At 34.6% G+C, this 25,203-nt stretch overlaps 1 protein-coding gene across 1 annotated transcript in view; it reads right to left on the minus strand.

The window, feature by feature from the left end:
• Window positions 1-23,981, minus strand: part of Ndfip2 (Nedd4 family interacting protein 2) — a 55,809-nt gene extending 31,828 nt beyond the window's left edge. The window contains exon 1 of the mRNA XM_076872446.2: window positions 23,661-23,981. Within this exon, the coding sequence (XP_076728561.2) occupies window positions 23,661-23,981 (321 nt within the window). The remainder of the gene's footprint in view (window positions 1-23,660) is intronic.
• Between the last annotated feature and the right edge of the window lie 1,222 nt (window positions 23,982-25,203).

A 25,203-nucleotide genomic window follows, 5' to 3' on the forward strand; every position in this document is an offset into this window, starting at 1 on the left:
AAACCTAAAATGCCCTGAAGAGTATGCTTCATAATTAAGGACTGGGATCTCTAACATTAAAGCATAGTAAAAAATATTAAAATAGCTATCCATGAATTTAAAATAAGCACCCTTTCAGCAATCAGAATCTGAATCTTCAACAATTAAAAAAAAAAAAAGAAAGAAAGAAAGCAAAACTATCTAGGAACAAAACATCAAAAAACAAGAGCTAGGAAGTTTTGTAATCATTTTCTTTCAGGAAACACCCTGTTGCAAGTATGTGCTACTTTATGAAGCCCTGAGGGCTGAAGGACCCTGGTTGAGGATATTTCTGTCTTTCCAATCAGATTATTAGCTTTTGAAAACTTAGGAAGTATGTTTTGTTCATTTTGGTAACCCCTAAAATAGGGTGTAGAGCTTAAGGCATGGTTTCTCATTAAATGCACAGTTTTCTAAGCTTATTGGAGTTTTTCTCTTACCAAAGGAGAGATGACTCAAGTAACAAATACCATGTGCACTGAACATATCAAGATCTAGTATCATGCCTCATACATATGATTTCATAGTACTTACATATAGTAGAAACTTGAAATATTTAATCATTTTATTGTTGTAAGGCAGTCACTATAATCTAATAATTGAGTATCCCAAATTTACTGAATTAAAACTGCTTTCCAAAAACCACAGATCACTGAATAAGTATCCCACAAAACAAATATAAACTCCAACACCATCATCTAAGTCTTCAGAATAACTAGAGATGACCATGCTTCCACAAATAGAAAAGACAGTCAACAGTAAACAGTTCAAAAAAAGATTACAAGTAGGTTAAGGTCCCTGAATTAGAGATAAACTAAGCTGCCTGACAACTCTTCACACACTGATGGAAGCATCAGTGACTTATATGGTACAATAAAATTATAAATGTTCACACGTAGGACTTTTTATTCATACAAGAAAAAAAAGGCACAATAGTAAAAAAAATATATAAGGGCAAGAACTTGAAATAGGTCACAGAAGGGACAATTTTTTAGTGAAAATCAGTAAAAATAAGTCTAGAAAAACAAATTTCATTGGAAAAACACATGCAATAATATCATGCAAGTTTGGGGGTTTTATTTGTTTTTTTGTTTTTACCAGTGAGCTCTTACATGATGTAAAATTTCACTAAACTTAATAAGACTGGAAATGAAAATCAGCAAAAAACTGGAATTTTTTTAAAAAACTGCATGTTTAAATTTTAAGTTTTAGAGATCAAGTATCTGCTATGAAAGATGAAGTGTTAATAAAAATGTTCCTAATAATTAAAGAAGTAAAACATATGCTGGAAAGGATGGACTTGATATATTGTTAGTAAGAATATAATTAACTAATTCAATCTCCTTGAAGAGCAATTTGGCAACTTCAGGTAATGCAGACCAAATAATTCTACTTCTAGATGTTGGCATTAGAAAACTCTCACATACGACATAAAGAATGCTCAAGGCAATGAAAAATTTTACTCTATAACAATTGAAACTGTTGAATTTTATCTGTATTAATCATCAAATCTTAACAACATGCTAAGTGAATAAAGCCAATTCAAAAATTAAAAAAAAGCAAAATACATTGTAATACATGTAACAAATATATTGTTATAAAAATCTGAAACTAAAATATAGATTGCATAGAAATACAAATATAATCAGTAAAAATAAAGCAGAAAAACATTCACAAGGATAAATACCAACTTCAGAATGTTAATGAGAAGACGAGAAAACTTGGAAAGGAAGACTTTAGGAAAGTTCAAGATCTAAAGCAAACACAGCAAAAAGATAAAATCTATTATCTCCATGGTGAATATAGAACTAAGTTTTATATTATTTTCCATACTTTATTTAGAAATTTTTCAGAGTTGTGTTTAAATTTAAAAAAAAAAAAAAGAGCGAAGTTTTCTTCCATGACTAATCAAAAGAGAGATTTTCAAACATGACCCATACGCAGTGGCGCACACCTGTAATCCCAGTGGCTCGGGAGGCTGAAGCAGGAGTCCAAAGCCAGCCTGACCAAGGCGAGGCACTAAGCAACTCAATGAGACCCTGTCTCTAAATTTAGAAAATGCAAAATTGGAATGGGAATGTGGCTCAGTGGTTGAGTGCCCCTGGGTTCAATCCCAAAAAAAAAAAAAAAAAAAAACAATTAAACCATTAAAGAAGTCAGGGAACACATACCAACCATTGTTTTCTTGAAATAAAACTACTCCAGGACAACAAAACCCAAGCAATCAAAAAAAAAAAAAAAAAAAATCAATCAAAATTAAAAGCACAGAACAGAAAAGCCAGGAGTAAAGACATGGTGGTAAGCACTAAATCCATTTAAATATAGAACCAAAGCTAAATATAGAGCTAAAGACTAACCTCCGGTAAAGAAAATAAATATTATGTACCTTGAAAGATAAAAATATCAATAGTATAAAAATTATAACTGAGGAAAGAAGAAATGAGAGAAAATAATTAGTAACGCTTCATGTTTCATGGCAGATATTTGACCTCTAATATATAAAATTTAAACATGCGGTTTTTTTTAAAATTCCAATTTCTTGCTGATTTTTATACTCATGTCTTAATTTTAGTGAAATTTTACATCATGTACGAGCTCAGTGATTAAAAAAAAAACTTTTCCTAGAGTGCAGGAGTTCTTTAAGGTTTCTGCCTTTGGTAGTAAATTCAAACAAAATCATACTTCTTATTTTTAAAAACAGCATAAATAGCATTATCTCATTCTTATAAAATTAAATTATTTCTACTTATACATAAGCGTGAATGAAATGCTGTTCGTCAGATTTTATCATACACTATTTCTGGTTAATAAGATTTAGGTGCCTAAACTGCTTGTCTCTCTGTACTTACACTGTCAATATTTAAAAAACTAAATAATATATCACATCTATAAAATTAAAAAGGTTATTATTAAAACATTCACACACTTCAGCCTAATAATTCCAATTTTAATACCATACTTATGAAACTAACCAGAAATTTAAAACAAGATTTCTTTATAAAGCTGTTCATCATAATGTTATAATAGATAACTAGAAAAAAAACCTATTCATTCAAAATAAACACTGCTAATATAATGGAATATATACATCATTTAAAATACTGCTTTTAAAGAATACTTAACAACATAAGGAAATGCTCATGATATGATGTAAAAGAAGTTAAAACGTTTTGAGGGGTATGAACCATACACTATTCCAATTTTAAATAAGAAAAAATGTTAACAGTTTCAAAATGACTGTTCATAGACAAAATATGTAAACATGGTTGCTGGCAAGTTTTTTTTTTACTTTTTTTTTTACTATTCTTTATTTTATAGATTCCTGTGTTAATGTTAAACCTTTTAAAAATTACACTATACTACTACATAAAAGAATGTTTTGTTTTAGAAAATGTATAAAGAAATTTTTAAATGCAAAGAGACCTAATGTCTACCATTTATTTTCAAGTATTTCAGGGAAAAATATGTGTATACACATATAAATAAAAAGAATATCAAAAAGCCAATGTAGTAAAATGCTATCACTTGGGTGAATGGTACACAGCAACTCAAGTGTTTTTACCACTCATTTTTTTATTTCTAAAATTATTTTTAAATAAAGTTTTCCTAAATGGTAAAAAAAAATTTAATGTTGCATGAAAACAAATACAGTAAGTTAAAACTGTACAGCTGAGGCCCTATTAATTTCCAATGTTTCTAGAAACCCTATATGATCATTAACTCCTCTACATACTCAGTCACTTCATAAAATAATCTCTCCACATTTAATAGAAATCCAACATTCCCTAGATGGTTCTACATCCCTGGAAGCCCTTTCAAATAGGAATGTGAATCTTCCCATACCCACACCTCCCCTTACATGGGAACAAGACAATCAAGAAATTTTCCTTGGATACTGTCAATAATACATCAAAAGCCTGTCTTCAAGTTCACAGTGTCCATGCAGCTTGCCAGACCCTTTTCACCCTGTTCTTGAGAAGTAATATTTACAACAGTCCAAATCACCCTAAAAAGACCTAAAGCCAGCACCCACACTTCAATGTGATTCCCTTGACTTTACATCCTACTTTAGTAACAGAAAGCTAAACCATCTTAATGTTTCACCTATAAAATAAGAAGTAATGGTATCTGGAGTTGACCTCAGTTCTCTACTCCCCTGGCAGATTCCCTGGCCTGGTCATCATTCAGAGTGCTTCCTCTCCAAAACAATAAATTGGTACATCTTAGTTTCTGATCACAATCTCCTAGCCTTAAATCTAGTTTTCTCACTCCTACTAAGTCTATTATCTGTGACCCTCATTCATTAGCATCTGATTTTACCTTCTGCTATAGTTTGGATATGAGATGTCCCCTCAAAGCTCCTGTGTTAACATAGGAGGTGAAATGATTAGATTATAAGAGCTGGAACTTCATCAGTTCATCCTAATTTGAATGGACAACTGGGTAGCAACCATAGACAGATGTACCGCTGCAGTAAGTCAGGTCACTAAGTGTGCCCCTGGGGATTATATTTTGTCACCCTGGCTCCTTCCCCTCTCTATGTTCCCTGACTACCAAAAACTGAGAGGTTTCCTACACCATACTCTTCCCCATGGTTTTTTCTACCTCAACTCAGGTCCAGAGCATGGAGTTCATGACTATGTACTGAAAGCTATGAAACCTAAGTCCAAACAAAGTATTTTCTTCCACTAAGTTGTTCTTGTTGGGTATTTTGGTCACAGCAATGAAAAGCTGACCAACACAACATCTATCCTGTTGTAACCTGGATAATAAAATGAAAAACTTACATGACACTCACCAGTACCACCAATTCCCTAGTCCTCGTACCTCAGTTGCAGTTACCCCACCAAGACCCAATCATCTGGAATAAGCCTGCCTGTGGAGGGTGAAAAACAAATGAGACAACCGATTTGGTGCCACAAGGAACTTAGTTTCCAAGCCCAGTAGTGTTCTCACTATTAACCCTCACCAACAGAAGTATATCAACACCACCATTCTCCTTTACCCATTTCCTATCATGGAACCTGCAGTCAAAATTTTTGCTTCTGACTTTAGAGATGAAAATATGCTTTCAAGCAAAAATTCCTTCAACTTCTCTCCTACAGCTCTAAACTTAGCCTTATGGCACCCCTCCTAACTTATATTCTTCACTCCCAAATGCCAGACAAATATACAGAGAAGATCCTGCTTCTCAAAGGAATTTTTCTTTAAAGGATATCTCTTCCTCCTTTCAACACTGACTTACTTCTCTCTACCCACACATATATTTTATTCGCACCATACTTTTAAAAAACCTGCCCCTAGCTAAAAATACTTTTCTCATGCTTTTTAAACTATTTCTATCTCTCCCTTCTTTCGGTGACAAACATCCTGAAAGGGGAAAAAAAGGAATCTATCTAATCTCATTCTCTATACTTCCAATTCTCATTTCCTCCCCCAATCCATTACCATCTGGCTTTTACTCAAACATCTCTTGCTAAGAATGATGAACTTTAAATTGTTCAATTCAAAAGCCCATTTTCAGTCCTCCGCCTAGCTAAAATCTTCAATATAATCAAAACACTTGACTATATTTTTAATGAGTTTGTTTGTTTGTTTGTTTGTTTAGCTTCCAGAGAACTATTCCCTTCTGGTTTTCCTCCTACCTTTGACCAGTCATGTGTTCCTTTTGTAGGGGTCCTTGTTTTCCTCTGACAACTTTTTAAGATTCTTAGCTGAACCTTAACAATAGATAGCAAGTTCGATACAAAGAGACTAGAGTGAAGCTAGATCATGTGTAACTGGTTTAGTTTAATTACATTCACAGGAGTTTAAAGCACAAAACCACTGTTACTGTTCCAGTATTCATTTGTCATTTTAAAAATGAATACATTGTCTTATTTGAATTCGTGTTCTTTTAGAAGATCCGATACTGCTAAAACAATAAATTAGAAAACAATATGTTTTAGTGTCAGATTTAAATTTAAGATACAGGTCTACCCCCTACTAGATGGAAAACCTTGACTGTGTTATTAACCTCTTTGAGACTCATTTTCTTCCCATGATTCATGCATTCTCATTCAATCAATTAGTCATCACTCAGCCACACAACCAACACTTACTAAATGTCTAACATGTTCCAGGTATAACATTGGGTACAGGAAACAGGTACAAATCCCATCTCATCAATCCCCAAAACTTGTAGCTTCTAATAACTAGGAGCTCTGAGGCAAGGCCATAATACTGCTCTGTATAATACTAGGACTACATCAAGGAGAATGAAGAAAAATAAATGCTAGCATATTCTATCACAGGTAAAGCAGAGAGCTAGCACCAGACCCGAAACACCAACTTCCTTCATAGAACATTTAATTTTTTTTTCCTCCTACAAACCCAAAGACACTAAAACCAAAATCCTCAAGCAAAATTAAATACAGTAACATCAATTGCTAAAACATGCTGTTGTTGATGATTCATTCAGGAAGCATTAAGTGCCAGGCCACCACTACAGACAACAGTTAAAGGGTTGATCCATCAAAATATTATATGCCAAAGCAAATATTCTAAACAGTTGATAAATCTAAACATATAAACTGAATAACTTCAGAATATCAGAAGACAAACAAACATGCATACATACACACCATTACTTGCTCAGTTTCTCCTGCTGTTAGTTAATCATGTTCCCCTATACTTATCATTATTGTTTGAGATCTAGGTTCACAAAAAGAGTCTAAAGTACAGAGATATCCAATATAACCCCTGCCCCACACATGCAAAGCCTCTCCCATTAGACACTCCCCACCAATGTAGTACATATTACAACTGAGGAACCTATAATGACATACCACTACATTTAAAGTCCATAGTGTACATCAGGTTTCACTCTTGGCTTCTGACATATATATAATTATATCTATTCTGACAAATATATAATTACACCTATACATTCTGTACAACTATACAATCTGAGAGTATCATACACTTGGCAAGCACTTATCTTTTTACTCTCCATAGTTTTGCTTTTCCAGAATGCCATATAATTGAAATTATAAAGTATATAGATTTGTGAGACTGGCTTCTGTCACCTAGCAATATATATATTTCCTCTACGTCTTTTAAGGTCTAGATAGCTCATTTCCATCATCTGGATATATCATAGTTTATTTATCCATTCACCTACTGAAGGATATCTTGGTTATTTCATAATTTTGACAATTACTGTAAGCATACATGTGCATGTTTTTGTGAGACCATAATTCCCAACTCCTTTTTGTTAATACCAAGGAGTGTGACCGCTAGATTGTATGTTAAGAATGGGGTTGTAGCTCAGTAATAGAGCACTTGTGTAGCACATGTGAGGCACTGGGTTCAATCCTTAGCACCACATACAAAAAAAAGAATAAAATAAAAGCATTATGTCCATCTACAACCAAAAACAAGAAGAATAATATATTTAACTTTGTAAGAAACCACCAAACTATCTTCCAAAACAGCTGTATCATTTTGTGTTCCAGTCAACAATAAATGAAAGTTCCTGTTGATCCACATCCTAACCAGCACTTCTTGTTGTCAAGTGTTCTGAATTTGGGCCATCCTATTAGGTGTATAGTGGTAACTCACTGTTGTTATAGCTTGCATTTCAAAATGGTGTAGAGCATCTGTTTATATGCTTGTTTGCCATCTGTATATCTTCTTTGGTAAAGTGTCTGAGGTTCTTTTTTTTTTTTTTTTTTTTTGTGACAAGCTCTTGTTATGTTGCCCAGTCTTACTGTTATCACTGATCTATAAAACGGAGACTATTTTCTTATAGTGTTGTGACGATTACAAAATAGTCTTACAAATCACAAACACAACAATGCCTGATACACTGAATGTTCAGTAAACACTAAAACAAAGGTACCCTACATATTTACCTATTTAACAACTGTCCTCTGAAGTGGATATCCTCCTTTTTGCAGATAATGAAACAAACATAATAGAACTGAATTGTCACACATAATTAGAGGCAGAATCAAGATTCAAACTCAGTTCTGTTGTCTCTAAATCAGGCTCTACTTGAAAATGACTACAATAAAAATTCTCAGGTAGCAATCTATCCTACCTCTCCCAAAAAGTTGACTTTTATGATTATTTATAATGATAATTTGAATACATACACACACAAACACACATACACATTCAATTCCATTCATACACTTCTCTTTAATGCTGCTAATACAAGCCACCTTTTTTTTTAAAGAGCTATTTTGACAGAATCATCAGTTCAAACTTTTATTATTTGTTGTGGTATATAACACTCAAATCCTCTCTTTTAGCTAAATTCTGAAATACACATTATTAACTATAACCACCCTAGTATGCAATAGAATACCAGAATTCACTCCTCCTATCTAACTGTAACTTGGTACCTATTAACCGGCCTCTTTCAACACTTCTCTCCAAGCCATTATTATATACCTCACCTAAACTATTGCCATAGCTTCCTGAACAAAATGGCAGACACTGACATTTGGGAAACTCCCAGAAAAAAGGCTGGTTGTAAATACAGTTTATAGGATATAAATAGGCACAGAAAGAATCCCAAATTTAAAGAAAACCTCTGGAAGAAGGGAAAAGGAAAACAAAGTAAGAAAAGAAAGAAAACCTCTAACACGTAAGGAAAACAAAACAAAAAAATACTAGGAAGAAAATTAAATACAGAGAATAGGGAAAAAAATCTACAGTTGACTTTAGTTCCAGCATGGCAGTGGCCACCAAAGCCAAACCCTCCACTGGAGGTTTACTACTTTTTGCAACTTCAAGCTCAGGACAAAATATAAAAATAAACAACTACCTAGGCATCCCAGACATTAAGGAAAACATTCTGGGATACAGAGGGATCATAAAACTCTATACTAGATAGTCTCCACCCCTCTCTCCCCTCCCCCTTCCCTCTTTCCCTCCTTTCCTCTCCTAGGAACTATTAACCCTCAAACCATGCCATATGTAAGAGTCAAATAGATTAATAAAGACCTAAGGAATTGAGCTAAGATTTGAACCACTATACATAGAGTGTGAGAAAATATTTACAATCTGAATTTGTGTTCACTACTGTCTGCTAAAACAAAAATATTAACATTCTCCAGAGTACAACAACAACAACAACAAAAAAAAAAAAATCAGAAGATCCAGGATTAAATCCAAAATTACTACCAATAATGGAAAATGTAAGTCATCCTCCAAGGAAAATGAAATCAGTAAATGCCAACCCCAAGATGACTCAACCTAAGTCACCAAACATGAAGCAACTACTATAATTATGTCTAGGAAGTAAAGCAAAATTACCTTGGAATGAATGAAAAGACAAGAAATCTCATTGGGTAAATGGAAAACATTTTTTTAAAAAGTCAAATAAAAACTTTAGAATGAAAAATAAAACATAAAAAAAATTCACTAGGTAGAATCAATAGCTCAAAGAATAAGAAAGAGACAGTGAATTAAAGCTGATAGAATTTACCTCCTGTAAGAGAAAAGAAAATGAGTTTAAAAAAAGCTACAGGAACGTTAAACCCTTAAAATGTTTAAAAAAAAAAAAAGAAAGAAAGAAATGTGAAATGTGATGCTTAAAGGAAATGAGAGATTTGAACAAGAAAAAAATAATAGACATAATTTCTCAAATTTATAAAATTGGTAAATTTACAAATTAAATTTTGATTAGACCAAAACAGAATAATTCAAAGAAAACTACAAGTACACACATCATAATAAAACTACTAGAAAAATCAAGATAAAGATAATTTACTAGAAGTAGCCTGAGAAAAATAATATCATATATAAAGAAATGATAATTCAAATAATTACAGAATTCTCATCAGGAACCATGACAGAAAGAAGACATGGAAGAATACCTTTGAGAGCTAAAAGAGTTGAGTCAAGAATTCTATACCCAAAAGTATGTTTTTATTTATTTACTTCAGGAATAGAGGCAAAATAAAGATATTTTCAGATAAAGGAAAGCTGTAAGACTGAATTATCAGATGATCTGGACTTTATGAAATGTTAAAAGGAAGTTTTTTAGGCTGAAAAAAATCATCATAAAAAAATCATTCATTCAAGTATGAATAGAAACATAGGAAATGAAAATTATACATTCTTATGTGCATACAGTATATCACCCAAGATGGATGTATTAAGCATTAAAAGGACTCAAACTTAAAAGGAAAAAATCTTAGAAGTTCATTCTCATTCACAGAATAAAAGTAGAGGGGAAAATCTAGGGGGAAAGGGCAAATTAAATACATTTATAAATAATGTGATTCATCTTCATAATAATTCTATGAGACAGGTACCTGTGGTATCCTTAATTTATAGATGAGAAAACTGTAGCATTTGGCAACTGGCCCAAAGTCACAATGCTTTTAAGTGAGGAATCAAGAGTTAAACACAAGAGGTAGGACTATAGAGAAAATGATCTGGTAGAGAAAGTAAACATTTAAGAAAGCCAAGTAAAATTAATAAATCAGCAAGTAGTTGAATATACATATTAAAAATACAAAGTTGAATAAATAAAGTAGCTATCAGAATTAAAGGTCATTTTCTTTAGAGGAGAAAGACATAAAGGACAAATGGTGCAAAAGAAGATTGCTGTTTCTCGTTATTTGTCTTTGCTACTTGAACTTTTTAAATGGTGTATATGTTCTATTTGGCATACTTACATATGAGGGTTAAAGAAAACTTTCCTACAAGCAGAAGTAATCTTCCAGTATTGGGTTGTTAGTTCTGTACAACAGTTGAGTTCACTTGGTTGCTAGGTGACTAACAGCCTCTTAATGCTATTCCACCCATCCTCCCCACGTCTGGTATTACTATAAATAAAAGAAAGTTAACTATAATGAAAGTTTTATTTCTCAGGATCTTTGATGTATTTTAACTCTGTTGATATGTTTACAAGTAATAAAATTTGACATCCATGCTTTGCTGCATAACCTTGAACAGAATCTCCCTTAGATAGTCTTCTATAAAATGAGAAGACTGAAGAAAATGATAACTAAAGATTTTTCTACTTCCACGGTATTTAGAAACATTTCTTTTCCTTTTCATGGGTGTCCAAATAATCTAACTACAGTTACTATCTTGCAAATGCAAACTACTAGTTAGAAGAGGAATTAGGCAAAAACACCAGAATTCATCTAAAAATTGTAATAACAATATTCTAAGAGCAAATTACATACCTAATTATAGACATCAAGAATATCAATACTATATAGATTACACAATACATTATTACTTTTCCAGGACAGAATCTTTAAAACTATACACCTCTTTATAAATATGATAATATATCCATATCTCCAAACATACATTTGCAATCATTCAGAAAATGCATTCATTTATTTCTTCAATAAGTGTTTATTCTGCACCTATAATAAAGAAGTCAGAAACAATGCAATATACTATTATAAACACAACAGATCTATGTCCTACTTCCTACTAGTTTACAAGCCAGTGGGGAAATATAGACCATGAAGGAAGGGCTATAACAAGTACAAGTGCAGCATGATAAAAGCATACACAAACCTGGAAGTGAAAAGTGGGAAATAGCAATGCGAATACAGAGGGTTAGATAAGGTTTCCTGGAGAAAATAACATCAAAACATAAATATTGGAGCTGGGGTTGTGGCTCAATGGTAGAGCGCCTGTCTGGCACATGTAATGCACTGGGTTCAATCCTCAGTGCCAAATAAAAATAAATAAATAAATGTCCAACTACAACTAAAAAATAGTTTTAAAACACCATAAATGTTAATAAAGAATAGACATCAGTTCCCAGAGGAGGGAGATAGGAGAGAGAAAAGAGGAATATTACATTCAAAAACCACAAGACAAAGTGGGCAAGGTTAGAGGCAGTGGTTACAGACAGCAGAGAACACGAGTATTATAGTTCAAAACATGGCTGAAGTGTGTGATGCAATAAAATAATAAGTAGAAATAAGGTAATAAGCAAGGGCTTATGTTGCTATTCAAACATTACAAACTGAAACTGAAAAGAGTCTCAAGTATAATTTTGAGACTCCTCCCCTTTTTAGGGAAATCACACAAAAAGTCATCTGATATAAATGAAAGCTCTCCGGGTAAAGAGAACAAATGTTGTACTAAAACTATCACTACTGAATTTCTTCATTCTAATATCTTACAGCCTACATTTCTTAAGACCCTCCAAAATCAGTAAAGAGGTTAGCCCCATCATATTAAGAGACTCTTAACAACAACAACAAAAAAAAAAAAAAAAAAACTCCAGTTGAATTGCATTACTCTCAAAGCCTCTATCCAAACAACACAATTTTTTCATATAATGTTATGGGTAATTCTGGAGAAACATCATAGACAAACTTTTAAAACACAGCACATTCCTGAACTTTTAAAGCATTAAACTGTTCATGTTCAAACAAATCTTAAAAGTAAGTCAGTCAAAACCTTGAAATAATCTGATAGTAAATCTTAAAACTAGTGCAGCATTTCCCAACTTGCATTTGGCATGTCTTTAACAAGAATTTTACCCACACCTTAATTACAGCTAAGTGATCAAACTTTTCAAAGAATCCATAACAACATTGCCTGAAAACACAGACATAATGATGATTTACAATAATATGGTAGGTAGACTGGCCTTAATTACAATGATCTTGTCAATAAATTCAAATTTAATAAATGTCAGCAGAAAGTATTCCATAGTTATTAAACTTACTTCAGAACTACATATACAATACTTTTAAAATTCAAAAACAATATATATTATCAATACACATAAAATTAGACAAGGTTTTAAAATGTAAGTCAGATACATTTAAAAAAATATATCTGACCAAAAAGAACATAAACACTAAGTAATCAATATAAAACAAATGAACAAAATCAAAGCAGTACCCACAACTTCATAGTTAATGAAGATAAGTACTATTCAGCCAGAGCTACTGCATTATGGCTTCCTGAATTACTTACTGAACAACTCATGGGGGCATTATGGAGTGAGGGAGACAATGTATGTTAAACTGGAAAAGAATGCAAAAAAACTACCACCACCACCACCTTAAAGAATCCAAGACTCATAGCAAAAAAAAAAAAAATTAACAAAGGCAAGATCTTCAGCTAGCAACATTCATTTAGTCATTCATTCTTTTCAAATACTTATTGAGTGGTAACATAAGCCAGGGTATGGAAAGATACAGCACTGAACAAAATAAATAAAAACTTCTCTGCACTCATGAGACTTACATTCAGAGAGAAGAGGAGAGGTAGGAAATAAATAAGTAAAATATTTGCAATATCAGATGGTTCAAAGTATTATGGACAAAAGCTAAAACAAAATGGGGATAGAGAGTACTATGAAAGGGATATGAATGGTGCTTTTACACAGGGTGAATAACAATGGCCTCAATGAGGTGAACACTTAAAATGAAGAGGACTTCACCAGACTTAAGAAATTTGTCTTTGCCATTCTCACAAGGAGTTTTATACTTTATTCCACTACCCACTTCTCTATATCCTATTTCCAGTAACAGAGTAAGAGCCTGTCCAGCTTATTTTCAGGTAAAGAAAAGATGCAAAACAACCTCACCATATTCCTAAGGATTTAAAAACTAGGCCAAAAAAAAAAAAAAAAAAAAAGCAATACCTAATTTCTCAGAAACATCCTTCAAAGTGTCAAAGCTTTAAGCCTGTAAAAGGTACATTCCCATATCATTTACACTTGGGTAGACAAACTGTAGCCAGCAAGGCAAACTCATCTTCCAATCACTTCTTGTAAATAAAATTTATTGGAACACAGCCACATTCATTTGTTTTCTATATCTTGATATAGATATTGTTGTTCTCCAAGAACAGATCTGAATAGCTATGGCAAAAATCACAGGCCTGAAAAGCCTAACATATGTACTATCTGGCCCTTTTTAATAAGTTTACTTACTCCTGACTTATGTCATCATCACTACCATCACAACCACCATCCCAGCAGTAAGACTACTTTCAGGGCCTTCCTTATGATCATGTGATGACTGCAGTTACACAGTCCCCCACTTCCTCAAGAGGGCTCTGTGATTGGGGTATTATGTTTTGTGATCATTGTCCTGAAATCTCTAATAATTTTATCTTTGAATCTGAGGGGTTTTGTTATTGTTGGGTACTTTTGTTTTGTGTTGTTGTTGTTGTTGTTTGGGGGGTTTTTTTGTTTGTTTGTTTGGTTGTGTTTTTTTTTTTTTTTTTTTTTTTGGTACTGGGGATGAACCCAAAGGTGCTTTACTACTGAGCTACATCCCTAGCCTTTTTTATTTTGAGAAAGGATCTAACTGGCCTCACTTAGTGCTGAGGCTAGCCTTGAACCTGCAATCCATCCTCCTGCCTCAGCCTCCTGAGGTGCCCAGGGCACTTGGATGAATATGAGTTTTACAAGTGAACTCCAGTAGGGGTCTGATGCTGAACAGGGACTTAGAACCTCAGCTCATAGTCAGTTTACCTCTCTAGGAAGGGCTCATAGTCAGCTGGCTCAGTTTGACCTCCCCATCTTCACCCTACAACCAGGGGCAAAGCAAGGCAGTGCATCTCCACTGCAAGGTGGCATCACCTTGGCAGATTCAGCCAATAAATCATAGGAATCTCTAGCCTATCACCGATTTGGGTGATGGTTATGACCAAGCAGAGAGACTGTGATACACTGGAGACTGTCTTTCTGCTATGAGTTGGGACAGCAGACTACTAGGAGAGACTGACTTCCCCAACCCAGAGTCCCATATTTTCTCTTTTGGCATTGGGTCTTGTAAATTATGTACCTGGACTCACTTGCTTTCATGAAGCAAAAATTATAAACTGGAGTTACAAATGAGAGTTCCATTATTCTATCAAATTCAGCACACAGGTTATTTCTGTTTTGTCCTATTCCACTGTAAGCCATTTCATTCACCTTGCTACAGCCACAGAGCTTTCTTCCTATTTCCTAAACCAACAAACTAATTTCCAAAGGTCATGATTATACCTGCAATACTTGTCAACCAAAACAGGATCTTTGAATCTGAGGTAGAGCAACCAAGTCTCAGTTGACTGTCAGAAGTGCATGGAGGTAACAGACTATCCTGATATCTACCTACTAAGGTGTCAAACTGACTAATTCAAAGATGGCATCCATCAATTTCTTCCCTGCATGTAAATGCAACCTTCTCCCCAACTGATATGAAAGCTTATTCCCTCTCCCTGTGAATCTGGGCTGCCCTTAAACTGCTTTGACCAATTGGATGAAAGAGAAATGACATTCTGAATCTATAGTTCCAGGCCTTAGGAAGGATGGCAGCTTCTTCTTACTTCTATGCAGTCAGAAGCCAAAGTCACATTGAGAAGGTGTGTAAAGACACACAGACAAAGCAGAAAGAGAACTGAGATGTGATAGTCAATAGTCTCAGTATCAACTGCCAGTCAAGTTAGTGGATCTTGGAAGATCCAAAGCAGTCAAGCCTCAAAACAGATGTAGCCCCAACTAACATCATATGGAGCAAAAGAAATGCTCTACTGATCACAGTCAGCCCATGAAATTTGTTTATTTTTATTTGTGTGTGTGTGGTACTAGAGAGTGAACCCATGGCCTCACACACACCAGGCAAGCTCTCTACCATTGAGCTATACTTGTAGCCTCAACACTTGGTATCCTGAAAGATAACAAAATGCTTGTGATTAAGTATTTTGTCACAAAGCAATATAAAATTAAAACAACAAAGTCTAAACACCAGCTTCATCAAAGCTGGGCCTATTATTTAACTTCTTTGCATCCCATTTTATTCATTTACAAAATGAGGATTATAGCACTATCTACTTCACAGAGTTGTTCTGAGAATTAAATATGTTGATATATATAAAGTACTTAGCACAGTTCTCAACACAGTTTTGACATAATGCAAGTAGTTACTATTCTATTATTGCTGTTTCATTATTGATAAAATTTATTACTTATTCCACAAAGTGCTTTATTTTCTTCAAACTGCCTACATCTATCTGAAACTATACTTACTTGTTAACTACCTGAAATGATGGTTACTTATTTATCTGCCTCCCTCCAACAAAGAAAGAGCCATGAGACAAGAATTTAACTGTCCTATTCACCAATTCCTAACATAAAAATTGGCAGGTAGAAATATTTTCTAAGATATTATGTATTGATTAAATGAATAAATGAGTTATAGGAAATGTTTCATAGTTAACCAATTATGATGTCTAAAAACTGCTTCCATCTTAAGCATAAATTTGATGAGTCTCCAAACATAAAATAAGCCTACACACTACCTATATTATGTAGCCCTTTCATGATGCAACTCCAATGCACTGACTCATTACTATACATTACACCATTATTAGAACATGAACTGCTAACAAAGGCTAGCATTTAATTCAGCATCATTCAGGTTGTTGATTTTGTTTGTTTGTTTTTGTACTGGGGATTGAACGCAGTGGTGCTCTACCACTGAGCTATACAACCCTAGCTTCTTAATTTTCTTATTTCTGAGACAGGGTCTCACTAAATTGACTAGACTGACCTCAAACATGTAATTCTCCTGACTCAGTCTCCTGAGTAGCTAGAATTACAGGTGTGACTGCGCTGAAGCAATTTGCTCATATGTATAATTTTTTTAATGAGCTACATTCAATCAAATCAATGACACACACAGTTATTATTATGACATGCTCAGAAATAGCAAGAGAAACTTTAGTCTGGATCCATTTAAAAACGATTCACCCTGGTAACAAAAATGAACATAATAGTGATCTTCAAGCTATATATGACAACTTCATAAACAATATGTTTGAGTGTTGCTGTACAACTCAGTATACAAAACAACTGAGTGTGAATTTCTTCAATTACAATTTTTAAAAGTTTAAAATTTATTTAAAAAATGAAATAGAAATCAGAAATTCACAGAGCCCTAAAGCATCTTTGAAGAAAAGCACTAGTCTAGAAGGTAGAAAGATACAAAAACACCTAATTCAGTATAACAAGTTCTCTAATACTGCGATTCCCAATTTTTCCTTGGCATTAAATGCAGATGACAGATGCAAGAAACTCTCCCTGTCTCCTTCTCCTAATTATAGATTCAAAGGAGTTTTTACATTTAAGAGTAAGATTTTATAAGACAAACAAACTAGACCAGGACTAATTAAAGTCAGGGAAGTAGAAGAGAATACACTATGGTTGAATAACTAATAAGTAGGTCCTTCTAGACTACGGTAATCAGTGCATACAAATTCAGAAAAAGAGATTCCTGAGATATGACATTATACAGATATGGAAGACCCATTCCAGGAACCTATAGCTAAGAATAGGAATTTTAAACTTCAAAAATAAAATAAGGCTGGTGGAATGGATGAAATTTTAGAAAGACTGACAACACCAAAATTTTACAACTTTCATCCACTGATGGTGGGAGTGTAAAATGGGAAGACTATTTTGGGAAAATATCTGGTAGTTTCTTATATAAGTATAAATACACCTATCCTATTATCTCATAATTCAATCCAACAGAAATAAAAACATGTCTTCAAAAAAATGTGTACAAAAACATTCACAACAGCTTTAATTCTAATAGCAAAAACTGAAAACAACCCAAATGTCTACCAATAGAGGACTAGATAAACTGCAGTATATTTATATAATTTATATTATGAAAAACTATTCAGTAATAAAAAGGGATGAGCTACTAAAAATAAATAATAAAATGGATCAACCTCAAAAAAATTATGCTGAATGTAAGAAGCTTTGCAGACTATATGCTATACGATTCTAGAACTGAAAAAAATAATTTGAAGTAAAAAAAAATCAGAATAATTACTTAGGGAACAGAGATTGATCTGTTGGGAATGATCATAAAGGACCTTTGAAATAATCTTCTGCATCAGATCAATAAGCTGTACATGTAAAGAGCAAGAGTACAGATTGAATATTTGTATCTCCCCAAAGTTCATATGTTGAAGCCCTGAACCTCAAAGTGATATTTGAAGGTGGGGCCTTTTGGAGATAAGAAGGTTTAGATGAGGTTATAAGGAAAGGGTCCCCATGATGGAATTGTCTTCAAAAGAAAAGTGAGACCAGAACTTTTGGCCATCTCCACGCTAAAAAGAGAGCCCACACCAAAGAACTGAATCCTCCAGCACCTTGATATTAAATTTCTGAGCCTCCAAAACTTTAAGAAATGAATTCTTGTTGTTTAAGCCACTCATCTAATCCTTTTCATGGCAGCCCAAGACAAGACAGGCAGAATAGTAAATATTTCAGACTTTATAGGCTCCGCCTCAAATTCTCAACTCTGCCATTGAAATGAATTGGTTGTGTTCCAATAAAACTTTATTTATAAAAACAGGATTTGGACTGTAGTTAGCTGACCTCTGCTCTATATTTTCAAAGTAGTACACAGTTACATGGATCAAAGTTCACTCAACAGGGATGTTACATTTGTGTATTTTGGTCTATGGTGATTTTAATCCAAAGAAAAAGAACTATAAATAAATAGTGAACTCTAGGCTTTTGACAAGTATGTGATTTTTCAGGAAGTACACTGACATAATGCAACTCACTTTTTAAAGAATCAAAAAATAAGTTCGATTGACAAATATACAAAAACACAATAAAATGAGCTGCTAATTACAGGCCCTAAAATTTATATATATGGTATATAAAATTTAATGGCACAATTCTTTCAACTCCTAAGAATAAAGTTCACAGTATCAATATAACAGAGAACTCAAGCAAGATAGAACTAAAAAGTATTAGATTATGCAACTAGGTAACCTTGATTATGTAAAAGGGGTGTAGTAAATATAAGTCAGATAAAGCATATTGCTAAGTTCAAAGGAACTAAATGAAGATCAAAGAAATCAGAGTGGGTCAAGAAGAGAGGATGGCTGGGCATGCCTATAATCCCAATGGGTCAGGAGGCTGAGGCAGGATGGCGAGTTCAAAGTCAGCCTCAGCAAAAAGCAAGGCAGTAAGCAACTCAGTGAGACCTGTCTCTAAATAAAATACCAAATCAGGATGGGGATGTGGCTTAATTATTGAGTGCCCCTAAGTTAAATCCCCAGTACCCCCTTCCCCACAAAAAAGAAGAGAGGATGATAACTAGAGAGCAACATAAAGTAAAACATTATAATACTCCTTTAAGATGGAAAATGAAAGCAAGCTACTTCACCTGAAAAATCACCTTACTTTATCTTTTCTAGAACATGTACGTGGGCTTGAATGTCCCCACACATTCTTGCTGAGTATGCCGTCTGCAAAGCTTTCCATTTCCTGATACTGAATTGTTTTTTGTAATAAGCTACATAGGCAAAAAAGATCAAGACAACCATAGCATGTAACTGTCCAAAGGAGAGGTAAACTAGCCTGTTTGTTGTCTGCTACACTATTTGTAAGCTGGCTTTAAAGGGGAATGCACCCTTGGCTCTGCATTCCTCAATTATGAAGCAAATCCCCTGCTTATGTCCATCTGAACACCCATTATAGGTTCTTGGAACTTGAGAACAAAAGAAATCTATTCAAATATGCTGATGTTCAGGATGCCATGAGTAATGTTATTTTTCTTTGATTTGGGATTTTCCTGTTTTCTGCCAACCACCACAAAACCTTAATACACTAAAATATTAGCTTGTAAACAGGGCATTTATTTATCATGTACCAGTCTATGTTTTATATATATTTCGGTACTTCTTACACTATCCTAATGAGTTGGCACTTATATGAGGACCCTGAAGCTTCAAGATGCAAAGTAATGGCCAGGCACAGTGGTACAAGCTTGTAATCCTAGCAGCTTGGGAGGCTGAGGTAGAGGATCACAAGTTCAAAGACAGTCTTAGCAATTTAGAGAGGCTTTAATAATTCAGGGAGAACCTGTTTCTAAATAAAATATAAACAGGCTAAGGATGTGGCACAGTGGTTAAGCACCCCTGGGTTCAATCCCTGATACCAAAAAAAGAACAGAAAAGATGCAAAGTAACTAAGGCAATATCTCAAAAATTGCAAATAGCACAACTTAAATATAAGCCTAGATGACATTAAAACCTGTTTTTTGTTTTTAAATAGCACAACTTAAATATAAGCCTAGATGACATTAAAACCTGTTTTTTGTTTTTATGGTACTGGTGATCAAACCCAAGACCTCAGTGAAAACTAGACAAGCACTTTACCACTGAGCCATAAAATAACTAGCTCCAAATCCCGTTTTTGGCCATTAATTATAAAGCTTCCTTTCTAGCTGATTTATCAAAGGCAAATTTAATTCTCCAGATCCAAGAGCAAAGTATTCAAATCTTCATAATGTGAATACTTCAAATCATGTTTCATTGAAAACTAACATTTTAGAATGGAAATGTTAACATAATCTTAAAATTTTTAAAAAATAACTGTGATCAAAGATGAGGAAGAGCAAAAGTAAACAAATCCAAACCCTGTCTTTACTATAGAATTTCTCGTAGTTTTAAAAAGGTAGTATATGTTATAAATCTTCCAAGAATACCTATTATCATCATTCTGGAACACAGTCTGGGAAACTACTGCTAACAATGAAAACTGCCAATTTAACTTCTACACAGAATACCTTTTAAATCTTAGTAGTCACCTTGGTGGAGGTATATGATCCTTTAAAACACAGAAGATCAAAGTTAGAATGTGGTCTAACAGTTGCAAGACAATTTAATTATTTAATAATTTGGGACAAAGTTGTTTTCTGACCAAGCAAAACTAAATTTTCCATAAGTCAAAGAAACTATTTATCTTGCCTGATTTTTTTTTTTTTTCAAATTAGAAGGGTAACAAGACTTTTTGCAGTTCTACATTGTTTTACTTAATTGCTTAACTATTTTACTTAATTGCTTTCCTTAACTAAATTCAGATCCGTTTAACAATGGAAGGGAAGAAGCAACCATAGAAAAAGCAGTTTCCAGAGAAAGGTTATCTATTCATCAATACAAGAAAGTCATTCTGATGTTCTGGGCAGCACTGTCAGTTTTCCAATATGGAGAGCTGAATTTTAAACCTTTAAATAAATAATAAAATAACACGGCATACCATTCCATTCCTATGGATACCTGGCTGTCTCCTGACTTAGTCATCTCTTAACATTTAACAACCAAAGTTGTTTATTGCTCCAGTTTATTAACCATTCCAGAGTTCGTTCTCTCTCTCTCTCACACACACACACACACACACACACACAAGCTAAAGCAGTCACAAAACAGCTGTGGTCATTCTAAAAGTCAGAGTCAGAGACAGAAATCTAGCTTCTAAGTCTACATAAAACTTAAATTTAGCTGTTTCGGTAACATATACCAAGACAGAGTTATTAATGAGACCATTCACAAAACCAAGAGTTATTCTGAATAGATGAAATTACTATGTAATTACAAAATAACAGAAATTAAAATGCAAATTTAATTTGTGCTAACATTCTCTACTGCTTTGCCTTACAGAAGAAACAAACTGATTTCCCACCTAAAGGCAGTAGAATCTTTAGAATAACTGAGTTTTGCCCTCTGCTATCAAGGAATGCCTCCACCCATTCAAAGTCTATATAGGTCAAAGCTTCGGACTGAAAAAATAAGGGGCAATAAAATATGATATTGTAAGCAGGGTATGGTGGCTCAATTTCTAATTCCAGTGACTAGAGAGGACAAGTCAGGAGGATTCTAAGTTCAAATGTGGCCTGAGCAACTCAGAGTCTGTCTCAAAATAAAAAAAGAAAAAGGGCAAGGGATGTAGCTCAATAGTAAAGTGTCCCTGGATTCAAATCCCAATGTCAGAAGGAAAAAAAAAAAGATATTATCCACTTATTTTTGAAAGTAGTAGAATAAAAGAAAGTATCTGAAAACTGAAAGAGCATGGGCTGGGGTTACAACTCAGTGCTAGATCACTTGCCTAGCACATATGAGGCACTAGGTTCAATCCTCAGCACCACATAAAAATAAATAAATGTACTGTGTCCATCTGCAACTAAAAAAGAAAAATTTTTTTTAAACCTGAAAGCAGATTTCAACATTTTGGTAGCAGGAATTTTGAAAAATAGTCTCAACTGGTAATACCTATTGAAAGGAAATGTAACAATAAATTATTTAAAGTGCAGCTACATCAGTTAAAATTGTTTTGATTAGTGACTTATGTATGAGAACACTGTTGATCCCAATAAGCAAATTCACCCAAAAAGAAAGAATTTAAATCACTTCATACCATTAAGAAAAAACAAACAGAACAGAAAGATAAGAAAAATAAAAAAAGTACCACTGCTAATATTATTCAACATTTATCTATTGCATTTTATTTTTGTTAATGTTTACAAATATAATTTACTTTAGAAAAAATAAATCACCAAAAGTGTATACACTGACAAATTGAAAGACACCCTCTATTCTAGCACCAGTATTTTCCAAATCATTTTGGAAATACTGATAAATTTTCAGGAATTTCTTAACTTGATTTATTTGGAGGTTTTACAGGAGGTAGACAAGTTGACAACTGAAATACTGTGAGATCTTCCATAGAAAAATGAAAAATTACATACCTTGAGATGTCATCTTTCAGTACTCTTCATGTCAAGATGCATTTATTAATAAAAATTCTTAATTCACAATAATATGCAAATAGTTTGAATGAAATAATGGAATTAACTAATCTACATTTGTAAAATTTTATAATCTATAAACTGCATCATTACCAGTACGTATTAACATTTTTCTCCTTTTCCTCAGTAAACAGGTTTAAACTAAATTATCATCTCAAACTTTAAAGACTAACATGCTACCAAGCTGCAACAGAACTGTCATTTATTATTGAGTACACTTTTAAATAAGATTTACAATAAGAATTTCCAATGACATCATCAGAATTAATATACAAAGGAAAAATACAGGAAAACTGACAAAAAGTAACAAACAACACATTTCACACATTTAAAGTAACTGAGATTTATATAGTAGAAACCGGAAAACCTTGTGTTTGGTGAAAATTAATTTTTCAAACAAGATCAGAATTTTTTCAAATAAAACATTTCTGCTCCTTGCACCCCTCCTCCAAAAAAAAAATGCATGTGGGAATGAAGGGAGGGAAATGAATATAATCACTTTTAATAACTAACTTAATGGAAAAGGACAAAATGACAAGGTTAACGAGAGCAGGCAAGGCCAGCACTAAAGCTATTCTCTACAGTTCCACAATTCCTAACCCGCAATTTTACCAAATCTGCAGCCCACCTAGTACACAGTACTTACACCTCCCCCACCCACCCCATTTATGACGGCGACCACCTTCCTGGCAGGTATGTGAACTTAGCTGTTTCCAGCTGAAAATCGCCGGGGCAGTCTCGGGAGAGACTGAGACAGGGAATAAGGAGAAATAAATGAGTTCTACGGTGTCGGTGGGAAGACTGTCTCACAGGGTGGAATATGTTGCGGATGAGGGGACCAAGGGGAGACATGGAGCAAGAGGGAAGGGTCTTGATTAGAGTCACAAGCAGAAATCCAACTGAAGAGGTGTGAGGGGAAAAGCCCAAGCCAGAGGTCCAAAATAATAATAATTAACTAGAACGTCCTCCCGAAGAATAACCTGAGGAAAGGGATTCTGGGGTCACAGTGGGCGTCAGTCCCGAGGTCCCAGGAGGCCGGGAACTCACCACCTGGTAGCGGCCAGTCCCCAGCTGGTGATGATCCATCCTGCCCGGCTCGGGATCCGGCTTCCGAGCGGACAAGTCCCCTCCGCGCTCAGCTCCCTCGGCCTCCCCCGTCGTCGACGTCGTTGCCGCAGCGCCGCTTCCGCCTGGGTTTCTGCCGCCGCGGTCGCCCGGCGGGGACGCTTCACTTCCTGTCGCTCCCGCAGTAGCCGCGGAGATCTCTGCGTCGCGCGCGGTTCGCTGGAGAAGCTCCGGGGCGTCGCGTGCGTTACTGAGCATGCTCGGGACGGTCGCGCATGCTCGCTGGCTCCTCCGGTGTTCCATCCGCGCCGTGGCTCAGAGGGTACTGCTGGGTGGGAGGAGATGGGAAAATAGGGGAAGTTCAGGGAAGCAGTGTAGGTTGTCAGTCTGTCGGGAGTGGGAGGTGGCAAAAGGAACTGGGAAAGAAAAAAAAAAAAATCTACGTCCTTGATTGGATTTTTCTGTGTACACGGGTTTTGCGCAGGAACGAGCAAGTGCGCTGCAGAGAGGCGGGTATCGCGAGGAAAGAGGACGCATTCCTACAACACCTGAGGGCCGCTTCCTGTTGTTATTCATCCAGCCTTAGGACACTGCAAGGCAATCCATCTCCAGGGCATTCCTAAATCGGTCGTTCAGCTCCATTACCGAGTCAGACTTGGTGGCGACGCCTGTAATCCTAGCAACTCCAGAGGCTGCGATAGGAGAATTGCAATTTCAAGGCCAACCTCAGCAATTTAGCAAGACCCTGTCTCAAAATTTTAAAAAATTAAAAGGACTGGCAAAGTAGCTCAGTATTAAAGCATTCCTGGGTTCAATCCTTAGTACAAAAAAAAAAAAAAAAGGTTTTTTTAAAAGATTATTTTTAGAGCAACTTAGGTTCACAATAAAATTTAAAGAAAAGCATAGTGATATCTTATATACCTCTTGTGCCCACACGTGCAAAGCCTGCCGCACTAGGGCAATATGTTATCAACACTGAACATTTGTTACAATTGATGAACCCATATTGACACACCATTATCACCCAAAGTCCATAGTCTGCATAAAGGTTTTCATTTTGGGTGGTGTACATTCTAGGGGTTTGAATAAATGTGTAATAGCCACTATAGTATCATAGAAAATACTTTCACTGCCTTAAAATTCTGTGTGGAATACTTGTTTAATCCTTTTTTTTTTTTTTTTTTCGTTCTTGGTAGTAAGGAATACACAGACATATTCATATATCTCTTAAGGAAACGGGCCTTTAGCGTTTTGGGTTATGAGTGAGAAGGAGAAAAGAAAATAATGAAATAAGGTAGGAAATATTGTGGTAATTATCAATAATTCCTAGGAATTTAACTGTAAGGAATTACTCTGGACTATTGTAATACTCTGTTAGTGTCTGATTAAGCATAGATGGTATATGCATCTCTCACCCAGAACACAAAGCATGTTTCTCTAGCAAGTAGAAGAGTCTAATGGAGCAGCAAAAAGTACTTTTTAATCCAAAGGCCTGCTTTTTGTACCCTGTAGACTAAATAACATA

This window comes from Callospermophilus lateralis, chromosome 12 (assembly GCF_048772815.1).
Source record: "Callospermophilus lateralis isolate mCalLat2 chromosome 12, mCalLat2.hap1, whole genome shotgun sequence".
Taxonomy (NCBI): domain Eukaryota; kingdom Metazoa; phylum Chordata; class Mammalia; order Rodentia; family Sciuridae; genus Callospermophilus; species Callospermophilus lateralis.